This window comes from Suncus etruscus, chromosome 2 (assembly GCF_024139225.1).
Source record: "Suncus etruscus isolate mSunEtr1 chromosome 2, mSunEtr1.pri.cur, whole genome shotgun sequence".
Classification (NCBI taxonomy): domain Eukaryota; kingdom Metazoa; phylum Chordata; class Mammalia; order Eulipotyphla; family Soricidae; genus Suncus; species Suncus etruscus.
Window position 1 is genome coordinate 165506271 of NC_064849.1, and position 21763 is coordinate 165528033.

Sequence of the window (21763 nt, forward strand, 5' to 3'; positions counted from 1 at the left end):
ATTTAGAATAAAATATGTACCATTTATTTAGAACCATTATTAAATGGTTAACAGTGAAAACCACCTCTCCCTCTAATCTCATAGCACTAGGAATATGAGTTTCTATTCTTCTTTCTCCTTTTATATAATATAACCATACTAAATACTATCATTTTTCATTTAATGGTTATTAAATATAGTCTTAGATATATGCATAAGATCTCCTTTTTTATCAGTATTGAATGATATTCTGTTGAATCAATTATTATCATATCTTTGCATATAATTTTGAAACTTGGACACAGAAAACTAGCAGACTATGTCCTTATAATTACTCAGTTACAATCAAATGCATCAATCTTAATTTACCTTATTAGCTTTTTTCGTTGAATATATCTAATTTTTATTGTCTTTCAAACATGACTGAAATAAATGGTTAGTCATATGTATATGACAAATATGCAACAATTATTTGAAGAATACAATTTTCTTTTTCTTTTTCTTTTTCTTTTTTTTGGGGGGGGTCACATCTGGCAGTGCTCAGGGGTTACTCCTGGCTCTATGTTCAGAAATTGGTCCTGGCAGGCTTGGGGGACCATATGGGATGCCGGATTCAAACCACTGTCCTTCTGTATGCAAGGCAAATGCCTTACCTCCATGCTATCTCTCCGGCCAGAATATAATTTTCTGAATTAATAAAAATTTTGTATTCTTGGAGGTAGGTTCGAAAAAAAAATTTGTATTCTTAAACAATTTAACAATTAAGCATAGTTCTAATTTCTTATAGAGTTACTTTAAAATATGGGCCAGAATGATAGTGGATAGAGAGTTTGCCTTGCACACATGCCATATGGTTCTGCCAGCAGTGATTCTTGAGTGCAGAGCCAGTAGTAAGTCTTGAAGCACTGATGAGTGACTCAACAACCAAAAATATTTCTATTTGTTATTTCTTTAAAAATTCACATCTAATTAATTAATGTTTTTACTCACATAGGATTGATGACAAAGAATTGTATATCTCTCTTTCCCTCTCTCTCACTCTCTCTCTCTCTGTCTCTCTCACTATCCAGTCTAGAATATTCCTTAGCTTTCAGATGGTTTCTCTTTTTATTCTTTGCTCTTATAATGCATGTGCAGTTAATTATAAGGTAAAAGAAAGCTTAGCTCAGAGTTAGAGGTATTTGGAAACAGAAGCATTACTTATCTTCCAGTTACTAAATAAATGAACCACAATCTAAGATTTTTTTTTTTTTTTTTTGGTTTTTGGGTCACACCTGGCAGTTCTCAGGGGTTATTCCTGGCTCCAGGCTCAGAAATTGCTCCTGGCAGGCACGGGGGACCATATGGGACATCTGGATTCAAACCGATGACCTCCTGCATGAAAGACAAACACCTTACCTCCATGCTATCTCTCCTAATCTAAGATATATTTACAAAAGTAGATTGACCTTACTTTGGCCTCAAAAAGTATTCCTATTCTTTAATTGAAAACATGGATTGAATTAGATAGAGCTTATCTTTACTGAGACATAGATGAGATATTGATAAAATTACTCAAAATGTTCATTGTAAAATTTTGTGTCCATACAGATACTGTATATTGATGCAAAATTTTTGACTTATTACACACACAAGTTAAAAAACTGGAATTGTTTTATTTTTTTTGGGCTGCACACCCTGTGATGCTCAGGGATTACTCCTGGTGATGCGCTCAGAAATCACTTCTGGCTCGGGGACCATCTGAATCACTGGGGATTGAATCCAGGTTCTTACTGGGTCAGCTATGTGCAAGGCAAACACTCTACTGCTGAGTTATCGCTCTGGCCCTATAATTGCATTCTTTATTGACTTTTTTATGTGTATATAAAGATATACACATGTATCTCATATACATTTTTTTGTGTGTGTGGGTTAGGTGCAGTGGTGCTCAGGACTTATTCCTGGCTTTGTGCTTATGAATTACTTCTGGTGGGGCTTGAGGGATCATTTTGATGCCCACAATCAAACTGGGGTCTGCTGCTTATGGTTGCATGCCCTATCTGCTGTCCTATTTCTGCAGCCTATGATGTCAAGGACTATCTCACTGTAGTTTGATTTGTTCTAATTGTGTTTTGATTATTCTCATGGCTAATATTAAACATCTTATATAAACATTCAACATATGTAAATCCTTGTTTACTTAGATCCCTTTTTCATTGTTAATATTCCCCCTTCTGTGTTATTGGTATGATACAACTCACTCATGGTTGTGGTGCTTGTGCGTTTGGTTGTAGTATTCACTAGGTTTGCTTAATAGGTTGCAGTTCTTACACTCTCCACTTAGGGGCTTGTGAAAGATTCAGTCCTTTGGTTTTAATGCTTGTCCATATGCTTACTGGTTTTGTACTTGTTCGCTATCTTGCTTATGTGCATTCTGATTGTAGTGCTCACTGGAGTTCCACAATTTACTTTTGTTTTTCACAAATGTGCTTGCTGGCATGAAGTGGGTAATACATACCTGGTGCCAAATCATCATTTTAGGCTGTTATTCTATTTTTTTATAATAATAATTTTTATTTTGACCAAAGTGGATTACATTTCTTTCACAGTAATATTTTAGTTACATATTAACATAAAATCGGGGGAATTCCCATCACCAAAACTGTCCTCCCACTACCCCTGTTCCTAGCTTGCATCCCATATTCCCCACCCTTAACCCCTGGGCTGCTAGTATAAGTTGTTGCTAGTACAACAACCTGTATCTAGGTTGTTTTAGGTTGGGTATCGATTCTGATGTCATTGGCTTTGAATTTGGTGTTTAAGTCCAATCATTTTTGCTACTACTTAGTGCACAAACAACTGTTTGGTCGTGGTACCCTCCATTTTTTTCCCCTCAATTGGAGAGGTGGAACAAGATGGTTCAAGTTATGAGGTTCTGTTTGAAGAAAAGAAAAGCAATAAAATGGGGTAAAAATCAAATAAGCCGAAAATAGGCGGAGTTGATAGAGGCTCTCAACATCAGTTTGAGAGAAGAAAGGGAAAAAGGAAGAGAAACACCACAACAATACAAAAAGAAAAATTAAACAAAAAATACAATGAGCACTACAGCAATAAAGATAAGCACCACATAATAACCACAGTCCTGAAATATAAACAAAACAGAGCACACAAAAAAAAAAAAAAAGAGAAAAAAATAAGGACAACAACAATAACAAAACCCCCCCAAAAAATAATAAAAATTAAGTAAATAGGGCCCGGAGAGATAGCACAGCAGCGTTTGCCTTGCAAACAGCCGATCCAGGACCAAAGGTGGTTGGTTCGAATCCCGGTGTCCCATATGGTCCCCCGTGCCTGCCAGGAGCTATTTCTGAGCAGACAGCCAGGAGTAACCCCTGAGCACCACTGGGTGTGGCCCCCCCAAAAACAAACAAACAAAAAAACCCAACAAACAAAAATTAAGTAAATAAATGAAAAAAATTATTTTGTGCTGCTTTTTTATGGTTTTTTTTTTTTTTCCTCCTTCATAGGCAGAGTTAATAATGGGGAAATTAGAAAGGGAAATCCCTTGGCCTAAGAGATACAGGGTTTCCTCCCTCACCCCCCTTGAAGTATATTGTCATGGGGAATAACTACAGACTCCTTGTGTGTTTATTTACTCTCCCCTAGGTCCTTTTGTGGTGTATGGAAGACTTCTGCTCCGTCATGGGTGATGAAATCAGACCTCTGTATCTAGAGATCTTGGTATCTGCACAGGTCAAGGAATGATGCTTATGTTGAAGTCTTCCTTTACGGTTCTAGAAGTTCTGTTCCTTCACAGTTGTTTTAATCAGTCTTCAGTAGTTGGTGGTCTTGGTCATTGCGCTGATCCTAGGATGAAACCTGGGATAGAGTCTTTTGTTATGTTCCCAGAAGACCTGTTCAGTTGCAGTTGTCTCAGTCAGGCCTCTGGCATTAGAGATCTTGGTTGTTGTACAGATCATAGGCTAAAACTTAGGCGAGGGATTTTTATTGGTCCCAGGATACGTTCTGCCCAATATGGATGTCATCTGTAGATAATGATCTTTGCTTTTGCACAGATCAAAGGATGATGAGTCTTCTGATTTTGTCTTATCATTAGATGGTGAGGTAAGACAACCTGCTCTTAGATCAAGGAACAAAGTAATGCAGAAGACCACCTTTCATTTGAGGAAAAACAGGTTAAGAGGTAGTATTATATAGGTCTTAAACTTATGAAGGAAGTATAGGCTTCCCCTTTGTCTTTTGAGATTTTCTTGTGGGGTGTGGGGTCCAGGGCACATTTTCATCACACACCTTGGTCTTCTTGAGATTGAGAAAAGATTTGTGGCAGAGAGGTCTTGGGTAGAGTTGTGGCAGTGGGGATCCTTTTGGAGCTGAGTCCGATATCAAACAACAGTCCCCATTAGGGAGAGGTGAGACGGAGGGCCACACAGGATGAGTGCTGCTGCTTATTGGGGTAGGAGGCTGGTCTTGATGCCTAATGGATTAAGAACTGAGGGTAAAGAGTTTTAATAAGATGGGAGATTGGGTTGGGATTGTGGGTGAAGGGATAGTCGGATATCTGAAGTGGGGGAGAGGGGATAGTATATGGGAGGGGTATATACACTATATGCATGGGTTGTTTGCAATTTAGGTTTGGCTCTCATAGAGGAGCCCTATCTCTATGTGCTCATGCCCACATAGAAACATACAATAGTTAGCTTAGGTATAGCTTAAGATGAAGAGGAGGGGAGAGCAGGAAATAAGATGAGAACAGAAAACTAGGTAAGTATAGTACAAGTAAGGTAAAGAAACTAATAAATCAACTAAGAGAGATTGGGCCGGTGTATCGAAGTTGGGAGATTTTTTCAATTTCTGGTGATTTAGTTAGTGATGAGGTTGGGCCTCCCTGAATGAGGGATTTCAGGATTAGGTGATGACTAGAGTAAATTTTGGATACACATAGGTTTCAAGTCTCGAATACTAACCATTGTGTTAGTGAGGTCTATCTATAGAGATGTTACCCTATGTAGTATTGTCCGCAGCATTTTATGTATCAAATTTCCTTTCTTAAAGAGGAAGTAACAGTGTGGTTTTTATTTGACATGGATTGAATCGATGATAATGAAGAGGAAAAGGTAGAAGAAGGAAAGGGAGAAAGAAAGAAAGAAGTAGTGAAAAGAGAGAAGAAAAAAGAAAGGGAATGTTAGTTTTCTTGAACGTGTTCCATGAGTAGGTCCTATAATATAAGTCTGTGGGTCGCAGTTGCCTGCTTCAGTGGTCTGGCTGGTCACATGCTTCAGGTCCTAATAGAGGGTATAACCTAGAGATGAAGGGTATATTAAAGTGTTTTATCAAGACATTTTCATAATGCACACTGAGTACGGTATCTAGAGTGACTGTGCACCGAGTTGCCACCTTAGGTTGTCCTCCCTTTGTATCCAAGAACCCCTGTGGGTAGAAAAGCTGGGAGGTTATTTTTAAATATAGTAAGATTAAGGTATTAAAACATACAGTTATGAAATGCTTACACTGAAGTCAGTGACTCCCCATTGTATTTTTTTTTATTGTATTCCTGTATAAGATCCCTAAGACATTATTATGGGCCTTTGTAGTAAAAGGCTGATTACATACTTGTTCTCTCTACACTGTTGTTTGTGCTGTTGCAGGTTTCTTTATGCTATAATGTGTAGTCCGAGTCTTTGTGTTTTTCTTCTTCCACTTGTTTTGTACATTACTTTCCAGTAAATGTTGACAATTACAGTGTTTGGAGTTTCTACCCTGTTAAATCGTTGTATTTGTTCATGGAGTAATACCTGTATATGTGGTATATATTCTAGGTACTTAAGAATAGTGCTGTCATTGCGTGTTTATCTTTCATCTTCTGGCTTACTTCATTTGACATTATATTTTGTAGATCCACCCATGTTGCTGCAAAGTCTAAATGATTATATCATTTATAACTGCTATGTAGTATTCTATTGTGTATAAATACCACATCTTCATGATTCAATAGTCTGTTGTTGGACATTGAGGTTGGTTCCAAATCTTGGCTGTTATACTGAGTGCTGTGATAAATAGTGGGGTGCATACATACTTTGGGGTGAATGTCCTTTCAAATTGGGGATAGATACACAGGGAGAGCAATTGCTGGGTCATATGATAGCTCAGCTGTGAGTTTACTAAGCACTCTCCAGACTGTTTTCCATAGAGGTTGGACTAAGGGGCATTCCCATCAGCAGTGGATGAGAGTTCCTTTCACACCGCATCCCTGCCAACAGAGATTGTTCCTGTTATTTTTTATGTGAGCCATCCTCACTGGTATAAGGTGGTATCTCATTGTTTTCTTGATTTGGATTTCCCTAATGAGTGAAGGTGAGTATGTTTTCATGTGTCTGTTGGCTCTCTTTCGATCTTCCTCAGAAAAGTGTCTATTCATTTCTTCTGCCCATTTTCTATGGCTTTATTAGTTTTTTGGGGGCTCAGTTTTTTTAGTGTTTTGTATATTCTAGATATCAGACCTTTATCTGATGTGTTGAGTGCAAAGATTTTTTCCTCATTCCGTTAACTGTCTTCTACTATTAAGTAGGGTTTCTTTCACCATGCAGAAGCTTTTTAGTTTGATATAGTCCCATTTGTTTATGTTTGATGCTAAAGTTCTTGCCATTGGCGTTCTATCCTCAAAGACTTTTTTGATATATAGATCTTTGAGTGTTCTGCCTATTCTTTTCTCAATAAACTTTATAGATTCAGGTCTGATTTCAAGGTCTTTAATTCATTTTGAGTGACTTTTGTATAATGAGTGAGATATGGATCAATTTTCACTTTCTTACAGGTGGTTTTCCAGCTGTACCAACACCATTTGTTGAAGAGACTTTCTTTGTTTCATTTCAAGTTCTTGGCTCTTTTGTAGAATACTAGTTGACTGTATATCTGGGGGTTTATCTCTGAAATTTTGTTCTAATCCACTGGTCTGAGACTCCATCTTTGTTCCAGTACCATGCCTTTTTTTTTTTTTTATCACTATGGCTTTATAGTATAGCTTTAGGTTAGGTAAAGAAATGCCACTCAGCTTCTTGTTTTTCAGTATGTATTTGGCTATCCTTGCTCTTTGGTGATTCCAGATAAATTTTATGATTGATTGATCTTAGTCTTTAAAAAATGATGTCTAAATTTGGATAGGGATTGCATTACATCTATACTGAAGTTTAGGTAAGATAGTCATTTTGACTATGTTGATTCTACCTACCCATGAGCATTGGATGTTCTTCCATTTCTTTTATTTTCATTATTATTCTTTATTTTTACTGTTCTGAATATAATGTATCCCATTTTTTATTATAGTATGCTTTTAAAATATTTTTTCAATATCTTTTTTTCTTTAAACATCTTGATTACAAATACGATTGTGATTAGGTTTCAGTCATGTAAAGAACACCACCCTTCACCAGTGCAACATTCCCACCACCAATGTCCCAAATCTCCCTCCATCCACCCCACCCCTTCCTGTACTCTAGACATGCTTTCCAGTTTCCTCACTCATTCATATGATTATGGTAGTTCTCAGTGTAGTTATTTCTATAACTGCACTCACCACTCTTTGTGGTGAGCTTCATGAAGTGAGCTGGAAGTTCCAGCCCTCCTCTCATTGTCTCTAAGGATTGTTGCAAAAATGACTTTTATTTTTCTTAAAACCCATAGATGAGTGAGACTATTCTGCGTCTCTCTCTCTCTCTCGCCCTCTGACTTATTTCACTTAGCATGATAGACTCCATGTACATCCATTTATAGGAAAATTTCATGACCTCATCTCTCCTGATGGCTGCATAATATTTTGTTGTGTATATTCGTGTATATTCGTCTATTGAAGGGCATCTTGGTTGTTTCCAGAGCCTGGCTATTGTGAATAGTGCTGCAATAAATATAGGTGTGAGGAAGGGGTTTTTGTGTTGTATTCTTGTGTTCTTAGGGTATATTCCTAGGAGTGGAATAGCTGGGTCGAATGGGAGCTCAGTTTCCAGATTTTGGAGGAATCTCCGTACTGTTTTCCATAGAATAGGGGTCCTCAAACTTTTTAAACAGGGGGTCAGTTCACTGTCCCTCAGGCCATTGGAGGGTCTGATTATAGTAAAAACAAAACTTATAAACGAATTCTTATCACACTGCATATGTTTTATTTTGCAATGAAGAAACAAAACAAATACAATATGTGGACCGCGGGCCATAGTTTGAGGACCACGCTGGACTAGACAGCATTCCCACCAGCAGTGGATAGAGTTCCTTTCTCTCCACATCCCCGCCAACACTGATTATTGTCATTATTTGTGATGTGTGCCAATCTGTGGTGTGAGATGGTATCTCATCCTTGTTTTCCTGGTATAGGTCCTTCACTTCCCTTGTAAGGTTAATTTCTAGGTACTTTATATTTTTTGATACTATTTTAAATGGGATTGTCTCCTTAATCTCGTTCTCCTCTACTTCGCTATTTGTATAGAGGAATGCTACTGTCTTTTGTGTATTGACTTTGTAACCAGCCACTTTGCTGTATTAGTTAATTATTTCTAGGAGTTTTACTGTGGACTCTTTAGGGTTTTCCATGCATATTATCGTATCTGCAAAAAGAGATAGTTTGAGTTCCTCTTTCCCTATTTGAATTTCTTTGATTCTCTTCTCTTGTATGATTGCTATTGCTAGGACTTCTAGGACTATATTGAATAAGAATGGAGAGAGTGGACAACCTAGCCCAGTTCCTGATCTTAGTGGAAATGCTTTTAGTTTTTTGCCATTAAGGATAATGTTGGTTGAGGGCTTTTCATAGATAGCTGTAACTATGAGAAGATTCCTTTCAGTCCTATTTTGCCGAGTGTTTTCAACATGAATGGGTGTTGGATTATGTCAAATGCTTTCTCTGCGTTGATTGAAGTAATCATGTGGTTTTTGTCATTTTTATTGTTGATATGGTGTATGATGTTGATGAACCCACTTGGTGTATAATCTTTTTGATGTAGTGCTGGATTCGATTTGCTAAGATTTTGTTGAGTATTTTTGCAACCTTGTTCATTAATGAGATTGGTCTCATTTTGTTCTAATCCACTGGTCTGTGGCTCCATCTTTGTTCCAGTACCATGCCTTTTTTTTTTTTTATCACTATGGGTTTATAGCAGGGTTCTCAAATTCAATTTACCTGTAGGCCGCAGGAAGCAAAGTCGGGGTGATCCTTGAGTACAAAGTCAGTAGTAAGCTTTGAACATTGGGGTGTGTGACCCAAACAACTAAAACAAAACAAAATAAAAAAGATTCATCTAGGGCAGGGCAACAAAATGTACGAGGGCTGTTTGCAGCCCACAGACAGTGAGTTTGAGACCCCTGGTTTATAGTATAGCTTTAGGTTAAGAGAAATGCCAGTCAGCTTCTTGTTTTTCAGTATATATTTGGCTATCCTTGATCTTTGGTGATTCCAGATGAATTTTATGATTGATCTAAGTCTTTAAAAAATGATGTCTAAATTTGGACAGGGATTGCATTACACCTATACAGAAGTTTAGGTAAAAAACCAACTCCTGGTTTCATTGATTTTCTGTATTGTTTTCTTAGTTTCTATGCTATTTATTTTTGCTCTGGTTTTTATTATTTCTTCTGGTTGTGTTTGGGTTTTTTTTGCTGCTGTTGTTGTTCCAGCTCCTTAAGGTGTCTCTTTAAACTGCTGATTTTGTCATTTTCCTCTTTCCTTACATACACCTGTATCACTATGAGTTTCCCCCAATTACTACTTTTGCTGTGTCCCACAGATTTTGATATTGTCTCTTCATTATCGTTTGTCTCAAGGAATCTTTTAATTTCTTCCTTGAGTTCCTCTTTGATCCATTTGTTGTTGAGCAGCATGTTGTTTAATCTCCAGGAGTTGGATTTTCTCCATAGCTTCTTTTTACAGTCAATATTGACCTCCATTGCATAGTGATCTGACAGGGTGCTTCTAATTATCCTTATATTTGTGACTTTATACAATTTTGATTTATAGCATAAGGCATGGTCTATTCTGAAGAAGGTTCCATGTGGACTTGAGAAGAATGTGTATTCTGCTCTCTGGGGTGGAGGGTTCTATGTAAGTCTATTAGCCCTAGTTCTTCTAATTTCTCCTTTAGGGCTCTTATTTCTTTGCTAGTTTTCTGTTGGTGGATCTGTGGTGATAGTGGAGTATTGTTTTCTTGCTTGAATTGTTTCAAATGGGAGATCTGGTTTTATTCTTATTTTTCTTCCTTTGTACTTGAGTTTTTTTTCTCCCTTATTGCTTTAAGGAGTTCATCTTTCTCTCTCTCTCTCTCTCTCTCTCTCTCTCTTTTGCCATTTGGATTACTATATGTCTTGGTGTTTTTTGTTTCTTAGGGTATATTTTGTTAGGGACTCTTAACCTCCTGGATTTGTAGAGAAGCCTCTTTCCCGAGGGTGGGAAAGTTTTCTGTTGTTATTTCCCTGACTACTTGTTCTTCCCCTTTCCCTATTTCCTCCCATTCTGATATACCTAGAATTTTTAGATTATTTATTTTGTCTTTGTTGATTAAATACTGGACTTTTTATTCCATTGGTTTACCTTTTATTTCCTTGTTGGCTTCTTTGTCATTTTTTGCTTGCAGTTTTTCTTTGAGTTATTCTATGTGCTTCTCCAACTGTGTGATTCTGCTTGTATGGCTTTTTTTCGGTGTTTTTTTATTTCCTTTAATTCCATTTGTGTGGATTCTCTCATGTTCTCTAACAGGTCTTCTTTAAGTTGGTTGATTTGTTCATCCATGGGTTTCTTGTACTCACTGGCTAATGATTCTTTCATTTTTTTTAATCATGGCTTGCATTTCTTTACTGATGGCTCCTTTTAGATCTTCATCTATTGGGTCTGTGTGTTTTGTTGGACTTGGAAACTTTGTAGGATTTCTCTCCATATCCCTAATAGTTAGTGTCTTCCTTAGTTTACCCATATTTCTTTCATTTAATAGTTTGGCTTGGAGTGCTGTGCCTTCAGATTTCAGCTCGCTTTTGCCACTTGTGGTGTGGGGCTGTGTCCCTTCTCTGCACTGCAGCTCTATGTGGGTATGTTGCCTGAGGTTGCTGAGGTTTGGGCCCTCCCACGCCCTCCAGTCAAGCCTGGTCAATCCCCCACCCCCCTTCCTGCCAGACAGTGCAATTCTGCTCCTGGCCACAATGGTAGAGAGAGCAGTTGAGCCTAGATCACTCACCCCTCCCCCACATGATAGTCCCTCTCTAGAGTGTAGCTCTAGTTTGGGTATGTTGGTTGAGGTCACTAAGGATAGGCCTCTCTCACGTCTTGGCTGGTTGGTCCATCACTCACCCCTTCCCTCGCCTGGAGCCTGTGGTGTTTCACCCAGCTCCTGGCCGCTGGAACCCCAACTCACTGCTTCCCCTGCCCATTTTCCACCCCAGTTCCTGCCACTCAGACCCCAACTCACTGCTTCCTGTTATTCTATTTTTTAAATTATTTTTGGCACAGTATTTTACAGTATTGATAATGGTAGAGTTTTATGCATCAAACTTTCCAGCACCATACCTCCACCTGATTTTTGCTGATTCTTCACATTTTAGTTGTGGTGCTCTCATACAACTGACTGCAATGCCTAGGATCATAAAAGTCATTAGTATTTCACTTGGTATCTATAGGCAGCACCAAAGATCAAACTCATAACATCCTGCATGAGAAGGCTCTTGAACCATTAAGCTTGTTACTGTCCTATATTGCTCATTTTCTGATAGATTATTTTTATTATTAAGACTCAATTATATACATTACATGTAGACATCTTTATTAGATAAATGATTTGAAAAATATTTTCTCATGTTGTGATGGCCTCATTTCACTTTTGATGGTATACTTGAAGATTTTATATTCTGATTTTGTTCCCTTTTTGGGTGTGTGTCAGATTTAAGAAACTATTAAAAATTATTGCCTGGGCTTATTTCTTTTTTTTCTGGGCTTAGTATTACCATTGAATTTTTTTTCTGAGAATTCCATAGGGTTAACAATGATATTTAGCATATGATCCTTTTAGAATTATTATTTTATATTTGGTGGAAGAAAGTATTCTGCTCTATAGTTTTACATGTGATAATCAATTTCTTATAATCCATTGTTTGAAAAGATTCCCTTTTCCTTGGTTCCCTATTGAAAGTACCAGACATCTTTCTAGAAATTCTTATAACATGAGGGAAAAAAAGAAAATGTTATAACATGAATATGAAAACTTCATCTGAACTCTGTATTTCATTTACATCTGTGTCTTCTTATATCGTAGTGCCACATTGTCTTAATGATACAGCTTTTTAGTAAGTTTTGAAATAAAGAATTATTATTTCTTCAGCTTCATTTTCTTTAATATATGTATATTTTTACTTCACTGTATTTAAATATATAAGTTTAAGATAAAACATACAATATATAATTAAGCATATAATACATAAGTATTGGGGTTACTCTAAATGTTGCAAAATGCAGCTATGTGAGCACAGACTGAGTTATATCTGTAGATAAAATAGAATAGTGATTTCTTTTTTAATTTTTAAAAAACTTAACGATTATATTTTATAGAGATGTAATTGAAAAGATTAATAGTATGAATATTCCATGATATACATATTAACATTTATATGGCATAGATAAATTCTACAAAAATTATATGACTTATATATTTCAGTCTTACTTTGAAAAGGAATAAGAAAATTATGGGAAAATATGAATAGTCATAAAAAGTATATTTTATTCTAGAACGGGATTATTGACTTGTTAGAAATATAACTAATGCTTAATAAGTGAAAGATTATACCAAAACACCTCTATAGATTAATAGATCACTGATCACAAGAGAACATTCAATGTAAATAAAACATTAATTTATAATTGAAAATGTATAAAATTCTTTAGCAAGCTAAGATTGAACAGTACTTTTTTAAAATAATATCTTTATTTAAACATCGTGAGTACAAACATGACTATAGTTGGATTTCAATCACAAATTGAACAACCCCCTTCACCAGTGCAATATTCCCTCCACCAGTGTTCCCCATTTCCATTTTCCCACAACCCCTGCCTGTTTTTGAGACAGGCATTCTACTTCTCTCACTTACTAAGATTGTCATGATAATTGTTAGTGTAGTTATTTCCCTAACTGCACCACTACTCTTTGTGATGAGCTTCATATTGTGAGCTGGTCCTTCTTGCCCTCATCTCTATTGTCTCTGGGGATTAATACAATCATGTCCTTATTTTTTCTTAAAACCCATAAATGAGTCAGGCAATTCTGTGTCTATCTCTCTCACTCTGACTTACTGACTTATTTCATTCAGCATAATAGATTCCATGTACATCCATGTATAGTAAAAGTTCATAACTTCATCTCTCCTGACGACTGCACAATATTCCATTGTGTATATGTACCAGAATTTCTTTAGCCATTCATCTGTTCAAGGACATCTTGGTTGTTTCCAGAGTCTGGCTGCAATGAATATAGGTGGGAGGAAGGGAGTTTTGAATTGTATTTTTGTGTTCGTATGGCATATCCCTAGGAGTGGTATAGCTGGATCATATGGGAGTTCAGTTTCCAGTTTTTTGAGGAACCTCCATGTTGTTTTCCATAAAGGCTGGACTAGATGGCATTCTCACCAGCAGTGAATGAGAGCTCCTTTCTCTCCAATCCCCACCAGCATTGCTTGTTCTCATTCTTTGTGATGTGCACCAATCTCTGTGGCATGAGATGGTACCTCATAGTTGTTTTGATTTGCATGTCCCTGATGATTAGCGACGTGGAGCATTTTTTTAATGTACCTTGGCCATTTGTATTTCTTCTTCAAAAAGTGTCTATTCATTTCTTCTTCCCATTTTTTAATGGAATTAGATTTCTTTTCTTGTTAAGTTCTGTTAGTACCTTGTATATTTTGGATATTAGGCCCTTCTCTGATGGGTATTGGGTGAATTCTCCCATTTTGAACAGGCCTTCCTTAATCTATAATAGGGGACAACCATAAGTGACACCAGTTAATACCATACTCAGTGATAAAGTTTATCTTATATTTTCAATAAGCTCATTTAACACTTCTTACAAAAGTGATTTCAAGTCTATTGTTGCTCTAAAGTTTTTGTTTCTCCATGAAGGTCTATATTGCTTCTTTAAATATTAATTATAATCTAGCTATATAATTCTTGGTGAGATATTCATTTCTTTGAGTTTTAACTCTGTCTTTTGCTTTGCCATTCTGGTTATTTTGTGTTATGGAGTTTTTCTTTTTTCTTAGGTTTTTGGGCTACACTTGGTAATACTCAGGGATTACTCCTGATTCTACACTCAGAAATTGCTTCTGGCCTGTTGGACCATATGGGACCCGGGGTTTAGAACCATGGTCCATCCTAGGTCAGCTGCATGCAAGGCAAATGCCCTACTGCTGCACCACCACTCTGGCCCTGTTGTGGAGTTTTTCTGTTTTGTACTGATTTCCCTGGGACCCTTTGGACCTTGTATTCTTTAACTATGTCAAATTCTTATATATAATTTATTCAAGTCATGATTCTTCAACAAATTTTCCTTCCTGTTCTTTGTGGACTCTGCTGACTCTTATAGTTCTCTGTGACCTGTCCATTTCTTTTCAGACTCTTTTCAATCTTCTGTTGTTCTCAAGAAATTTCTAGATATTATTTTATAGATCTCCTCTTGTATTATTATTATTATTATTATTTATAGATCTCTTCTTGTAACTCAATGATCATTTTCTTCAGTTGTTTATTCTGCTGAGACATTCTTTTGTGTTTATATTACTTACCACATTTTATGTCATATTCTTTCATTTTATCACTTAAGATTATAGTTTTTTCATTTCTTCTCTCATACTTTCTTGAGCCCTGTCAACTATTTGTGCCATTATTACTTTGAGCTCATTAAACACTCTCAAATTTTTGCCACTGAAGTCACTCTGAGAGTTTACAGAGCTGGTTGATACTTTTACTGGTTGAGCCTTCCATGTTAATATTTCCATTTGTAGATTGTTGGACTTCTATTCATCATCCCCAATGTTTTGCTAAACTCCTGCTATGCCGAGTGTGATCATTTTAGTTAGCCTCCTCCACATCTGGCAATCTATGAAGGATTATATTCTTTTCCTTCCTAGCCATCTACATTCAGTGACAGGTAGTATAAGTGTAACTATACTGCATGGTTCAGGGTATGTGGAAGTTTCCAGCTAATAAAGTGGAGGTCAAATATGGAGACAGCTGAGATCCAGCTTGAAGAGAGGGGATTCTGTTTCCAGTTTCCAAAAGTCTCCAGTGATTTAAACTGGAAGGTTAATATCACCTGGAAAGTTTGAGATCCAAGCAGAGGTTCTGTGATGTGGAGGTAGACTTGCTGAGATAGTATTGGCATAAAATTATTTTCAAAGTTAAACAAATATTTGTTTCATAATGTTGATTTATAATACTATTAATAATAGAGTTTTAGGAATAAAATATCTCAACTATTTTCCTTGTGTCATCTCCCATTCTCCCCCTTCAGCCCTATTCACTTCTATGGTAAATTTTCTTTTTTTTAATATATTTTTTATTTAAACACCTTGATTAATACATGATTGTGTTGTTTGGGTTTCAGTCATGTAAAGAACATCACCCATCACCAGTGCAACATTCCCATCACCAATGTCCCAAGTCTCCCTGCTCTCCACCCAACCCCCGCCTGTAGTCTAGACAGGCTTTCTATTTCCTTTATACATTCTCATTATTAGGATACTTCAAAATGTAGTTATTTCTCTAACTAAACTCATCACTCTTTGTGGTGAGCTTCATGAGGTGAGCTGTTACTTCCAGCTCTTTTCCTTTCGTGTCTGAAAATTGTTATTGCAAGAATGTCTTTCATTTTTCTTAAAACCCGTAGGTGAGTGAGACCATTCTGCGTTTTTCTCTCTCTCTCTGACTTACTTCACTCAGCATAATAGATTCCATGAACATCCATGTATAGGAAAATTTCATGACTTCATCTCTCCTGACAGCTGTATAATATTCCATTGTGTATATGTACCACAGTTCTTTAGCCATTCATCTGATGAAGGGTATCTTGGATGTTTCCAGAGTCTTGCTATGGTAAATAGTGCTGCAATGAATATAGGTGTAAGGAAGGGATGTTTATATTGTATTTTTGTGTTCTTAGGGTGTATTCCTAGGAGTAGGGCAGCTCGATTTCCAGTTTTTGGAGGAATCTCCATATCGCTTTCCATAAAAGTTGAACTAGACGGCATTTCCACCAGCAGTGGATAAGAGTTCCTTTCTCTCCACATCCCCGCCAACACTGCTTGTTCTCATTCTTTGTGATGTGTGCCAATCTCTGGGGTGCGAGGTGTTACCTCATAGTTGTTTTGATTTGCATGTCCCTGATGATTAGTGATGTGGAGCATTTTTTCATGTGCCTTTTGGCCATTTGTATTTCTTCTTTGTCAAAGTGTCTGTCCACTTCTCCCCATTTTTTGATGGGATTAGATGTTTTTTTTCTTATAAAGTTCTGTCAGTGCCTTGTATATTTTGGCGATATACAAGGCACTGACAGAACTCTCCAAAATATGGTAAATTTTCTACTAAAGACCGGTTCTCTGGTTCTATCTCTACTTTGTTTCATTAATTATCACATATGAGACTGCTAATTCTGCTCATTCTACTCTTTATGACTAACTTTCAGATTCATACACTTAGCAACAAATTGCCTAATTTCACCTTTTCCTATAGCTAAGTAGTATCCATTGTGTATTTGTACATAGGTTTTGAATTCAGTAACCTTTTCTTGGACAATTGTGTCGTTCCCAGATTGAGACTATTGTGAATAGTGCTGCAGTGAACACAGGAATGCAGCTGACTTTTTGAATAAATATTTTTGGGGGTGTTTGGGCTTCATCCAGCATTGCTCAGGGATTCCTCTTGGCTCTGTGTTCAGAAATCACTCCTGGCAGGCTCAGAGAACCATATGGGATGCTGGGAATTGAACCTGGGCCAGTACTGGGTTGGCTGTATGCAATGCCAACACCCTAACTGCTGTGCAATCACTCCAACCCCTGAATAAATATTTTTGACTCTTGGATTAGATGTGAACAAATGAAATTGCTGGGTCATATGGAAGATTTGAGAAGTCTCCATTGATTTTTTTCCCCAAAAAGTATTGATCCAGTTGACATTCTCACCTTTAGTGAATGAGGGTTTCTTTTTCCCCACATTCGTGCTCACATGACCCAGTTGTTTTTGTTCTTTGTCAGTCTACCAAATGAGAGATTATATTTCATTGTTTTGATTTGCACATTCTTGATAGTAAGTGGCTAGAGCATTTTTAAATATCACTTTTGTCTTGTAGATCTTCTTTGAGAAAGTTATCTCTCCTAACTCTCCTTCTGCATCCATTTTTTGAATGAGATTTTTTTTGGTAAAGTGCTTTATAAATCTTGTATTAACCTGCTAACAGATGAGTACTTAATAAAAAGTTTCTCTCAGTCTGTAAGATATTTTTTTATTATGTTTCTAATTTACTTTTCAGTGCAGAAGATTATTAGTTTGATGTAGCCCCATTTTTGAATTTTTGACTTCATTTACTTGGCCAATGGTATTGAATTGTTGAAGGTATTTCTGGCTTAAGTGACATGAAAGATTCTACCTATGTTTTCCTGAGATAGTTAATCCATTTATGATTTAACTTTTGTGCATGGTGTTGGAAAGGGGTCTGACTTCATATTTTTATATGTGACTAACTTGTTATCCCAAGACCTTAGGTCTCTATCTTTAAATGAAGACTTTGAAAAGATATAAAAACTGCATTGAATCAATATAATGAATATAAAGCAATTGTCATTTTGATAAAATCAAGCCTTCAAAATTATGAATAGGGGAGTATGTTTTTAAATCCTCATGTTACTTCTTTTAGTAGTGATTTATAGTTTTTTGTTTATAAAGCTTTTATCTCTGCTGTAAAGCTAACTTCCAGGTACTTGATTTTCATTCCTGTTGTGAATGTGGGGTCCAAGAGGGAGACTGCCACCTATGTAAGTCAAAGATAGATTTTACCTGACGTGTGTGCTTCCCATTTTGTTTCATATTTTTCCCCTTTAGCCATTTTTAATCCTACTGACTGGCTTTTCTTTATGTAGGCATTATTTTAAATGACCTATTGTATATGACCTCCTGCTTCCACCTTCATGGTTACACTCCCCATTGGCACCTTTTAGGTCAAGGGATAAAGGTTTGTATTCTGAAGCTTCTTGACTATTAATATTTTTTTAGAGTTATCAAAGAGCTGCCTGCATCAGTTTCCAGTTCCCTGCATGGAAACTCTGGAACTCTTGCATAAGTACTCATTTTTCCTACTAGAACAGATACTTTGTTGTGTTTATGCACAAATGGAGGCAGATTTTTTACTCTTTGACAGAAGAATCTGAAGATTTCAACTTTTCTTTCAGGGAAGGAAGTGAAACCTTGAAACCTGTTTTATATGGTTCCTACTTTTGTGAAGGCAGGGTGAGAAACACCATTTTTAAAACACGAGTGTCCTAGAAACTTCCTAAGTGAGACTAGCTCCTTGCCCAAAACCAAAACCAAGCTTCATAACATAAACTTTGCTTTGTGAAATCATTTCTCATGTCAGAGCAGACCCAAAAGTTTTTACCTTTTGTCGCAGAATACATCATATCTTTGCAGTTTTTGGAAAATTGGAGTTAAATTTGTTGTCTACTCTCTCAGAGTAAAACCTGAAATTACTAACTTTATCTGTTAGAGCAGAGGAGTTTTCAGAATAAGCTTTTGAAAGAATCAATTTTGAAATTCTTTTTGTTGTTGTTGTTGTTGTTGTTGTTGTTTTTGGGCCACACCTGGCTCTGCACTTAGAAATCCCTCCTAGTAGCCACGGGGGACCATATGGAATGTTGGGATTCGAACCACCATTCATCCGGGGTTGGCTGCATGTAAGGAAAACATTGTACTGCTGTGCTATCTCTCCGGCTCCTGAAATTCTTTTGAAAGAAACGTCTTTGAAATTTTTTTTTCATGACCCCCACCTTTGTGAAGTTGGCTTTTAACCACAAGGGCCTTAATTCTCTGTGTAAAGCATTTTCTTCACTTACTGAATTAAATGTACATGTTCTCCTTCCTAGTGGCTTAGCATAATTCCTGAACTCAGAATTTAGAATTGTGGCATTTTGCAATAAGAGCCATTTCCTACCATGATCCTATGGAGTTACGTTTTTGCCCTCTCCTCCCCCACTCCTTTTCCACTTTTTCCCATGGGAAGTGGGTAAAGAATTCTTGACCATTATAGAAGTTCTGTCTGAGGTGGAACTGTCTACACGAGTGACGATTGAATGGGAAGTTGCAGCTCAGAAGGGACAAAGCTATTTTCTGATTATCTGTACCTACTACCTACTCAGTGCTGTAAATGGCGATTTCCTTTTAAGCAAGAACTTGCATCTCCAAGGAAAACCATGACAAACAGCATGATGCATTTCCTAAAACTAACTGAAGAGAGAACTGAGAGATCCCACTATAGTTCTCGATTTTCTAACATCCCATTTGGTGCTCTATGTGTCTTCAAAATCTGGAAAAGTTTTTCATACTAGTTTTACTGACCCAATCCAAGATTCTTACAAGATTTTTCCTTGGAGAGGATAGTAAAATACACACACACACACACACACACACACACACACACACACACACACACTCTGGAAACGTTTTTCATACTAGTTTTACTGACCCAATCCAAGATTCTTACAAGATTTTTCCTTGGAGAGGATAGTAAAATACACACACACACACACACACACACACACACACACACACACACACACACACACACACACACACACACACACACACACACACCCACCCCTCCAAACAGTAAAACACCTCTGCCCTCTGAAAAATGACATTTTTTTTTTTTGCCCACTGACTACTTTGTGCAATCTCTAAAATCTCCTTTGGACTGAAAAATTATGTTATCATGAATTTTTTGTTTTGTTTTATTTTTTGGGCCACACCCATCGGTGCTCAGGGGTTACTCCTGGCTGTCTGCTCAGAAATAGCTCCTGGCAGGCACGGGGGACCATACGGGACACTGGGATTCGAGCCAACCACCTTAGGTCCTGGGTCGGCTGCTTGCAAGGCAAACGCCACTGTGCTATCTCTTCAGCCTCTAGTCTAGCTCATAAGTGATTCCTTGAGTTCTTATACTGAAAATTAGTGTATGAAACTCTAGATATTTATGAACTTACAGTTATTTACCTCTAAAAGAAGATAGTTTTAGGTCCCCTGATATTTTATATCCAGGCCTCATGCTGATTCCTCATGCTTTCCACACACACACTGGCTTTGGTTCATGCTGGTTTCTTACTGGTTCTGTTCCTCCTAGTCCTTGGTTGTCTTTCTGCTCAGTTGCTGATGGTTTGTGATCTGCTGTACCTTGCCAGTTTGCTGTTCTTTGTCCCTTTGGCTTTTTTTGGTTCTCTGGTCATATCCTGATGGATGAGAAGTACTTTTGCTTCCATCCCTTGCCATCTTGCTGTTTGTTAGCCTATACAATTAAGAGAGCTACTGTTATCCATATAAAGAGTGAATCATCTCCTCCATGTGTCACCCTTTGGCTGTTCTTATTCTTGTTCCCTGTCCACTTCCATGATCTTTCTGGTTATCACTTGTTAGGTGAAATTAAAACCACCCATTGTATTTTACTAGAATATATGGCATTCCTTTCATCTTTCTAACTCTACTGTAATAAAATATCACAGCATATGCAAGCGAAGATAATTTACTTCTTTTCCAATATCAGTCTCTTTCATTTTATTATTTTTATACCAGTTATAGTACAGTATTGATTAATATCGGTGATGGTGGACACCCTTATTTTGTTCCTGATCTTTGGGAGAAAACCAAGAACTAATAGTATTTTTTTTAAATTTAAATTCAATATAAAATGTGAAAACCTTTGCTATGAAGACTAATTTCCTACTGATTTATGAACTTTCCCTCTCCCTGTTTACATATACAGATATGTGCTGACTAGAAGCTCACTTGTGCAGTGTGGAGGATAAGACAGTGCCTTAACAAAATGGGGTTTGGGAGTGACCTGAAGAATTCACATGAAGCTGTGTTAAAATTACAAGACTGGGAATTACGGTTGCTGGAAACAGTGAAGAAATTTATGGCTCTACGAATAAAAAGTGATAAAGAATATGCATCTACTTTACAGAACCTTTGTAATCAAGTTGATAAGGAAAGTACTGTACAAATGAATTATGTCAGCAACGTATCCAAGGTAAAAAAATACTTATCATTATGCATTATTATTTTATTTAAGGGAATAGATCATACTGTTTAACAAGTATAACTAGGTCTTCAAATACTCTAAATTATAAGTTCAAAAGTGTTCCAGAATCATTCTGATTGTCAATCTTCTGAGGAAAGTTCAAATATTAAAAATTTTGAGTTCTGATATTTTCTGATATTCAAAATCGGTAGGTATCAAATTTGTGAACTCCTCACTTTCTATGAAATAGGTTTCTAGATTTTAGTAATGATTAGTCAACTTTAAGAGCCATAGTTAAAATTTTGATTTTCTTTATTATTACAATCTGTCTTCTTGGAATTCTCTGAATCATTAGTAAATTGAATCAAATAGACTGTTTTGATGTGGCTGTTCTTTGCTATAATTTCATTACTACAGTTTTGGTATATTGATGAGTCATACTTAAATATCTATAAGGGTATAAATATGTGTAATATAAATGATTACATGCATATAAATTATGT

General features: G+C 36.7%; 1 protein-coding gene across 1 annotated transcript in view; it reads left to right on the forward strand.

The window, feature by feature from the left end:
- FER (FER tyrosine kinase) overlaps positions 1-21763 on the forward strand; it is a 430623-nt gene that overhangs the window by 44845 nt on the left and 364015 nt on the right. Inside the window, exon 3 of the mRNA XM_049769126.1 lies at positions 21003-21269. Coding sequence (XP_049625083.1) covers positions 21063-21269 — 207 coding nt within the window. The 5' untranslated portion in view covers positions 21003-21062. The remainder of the gene's footprint in view (positions 1-21002; positions 21270-21763) is intronic.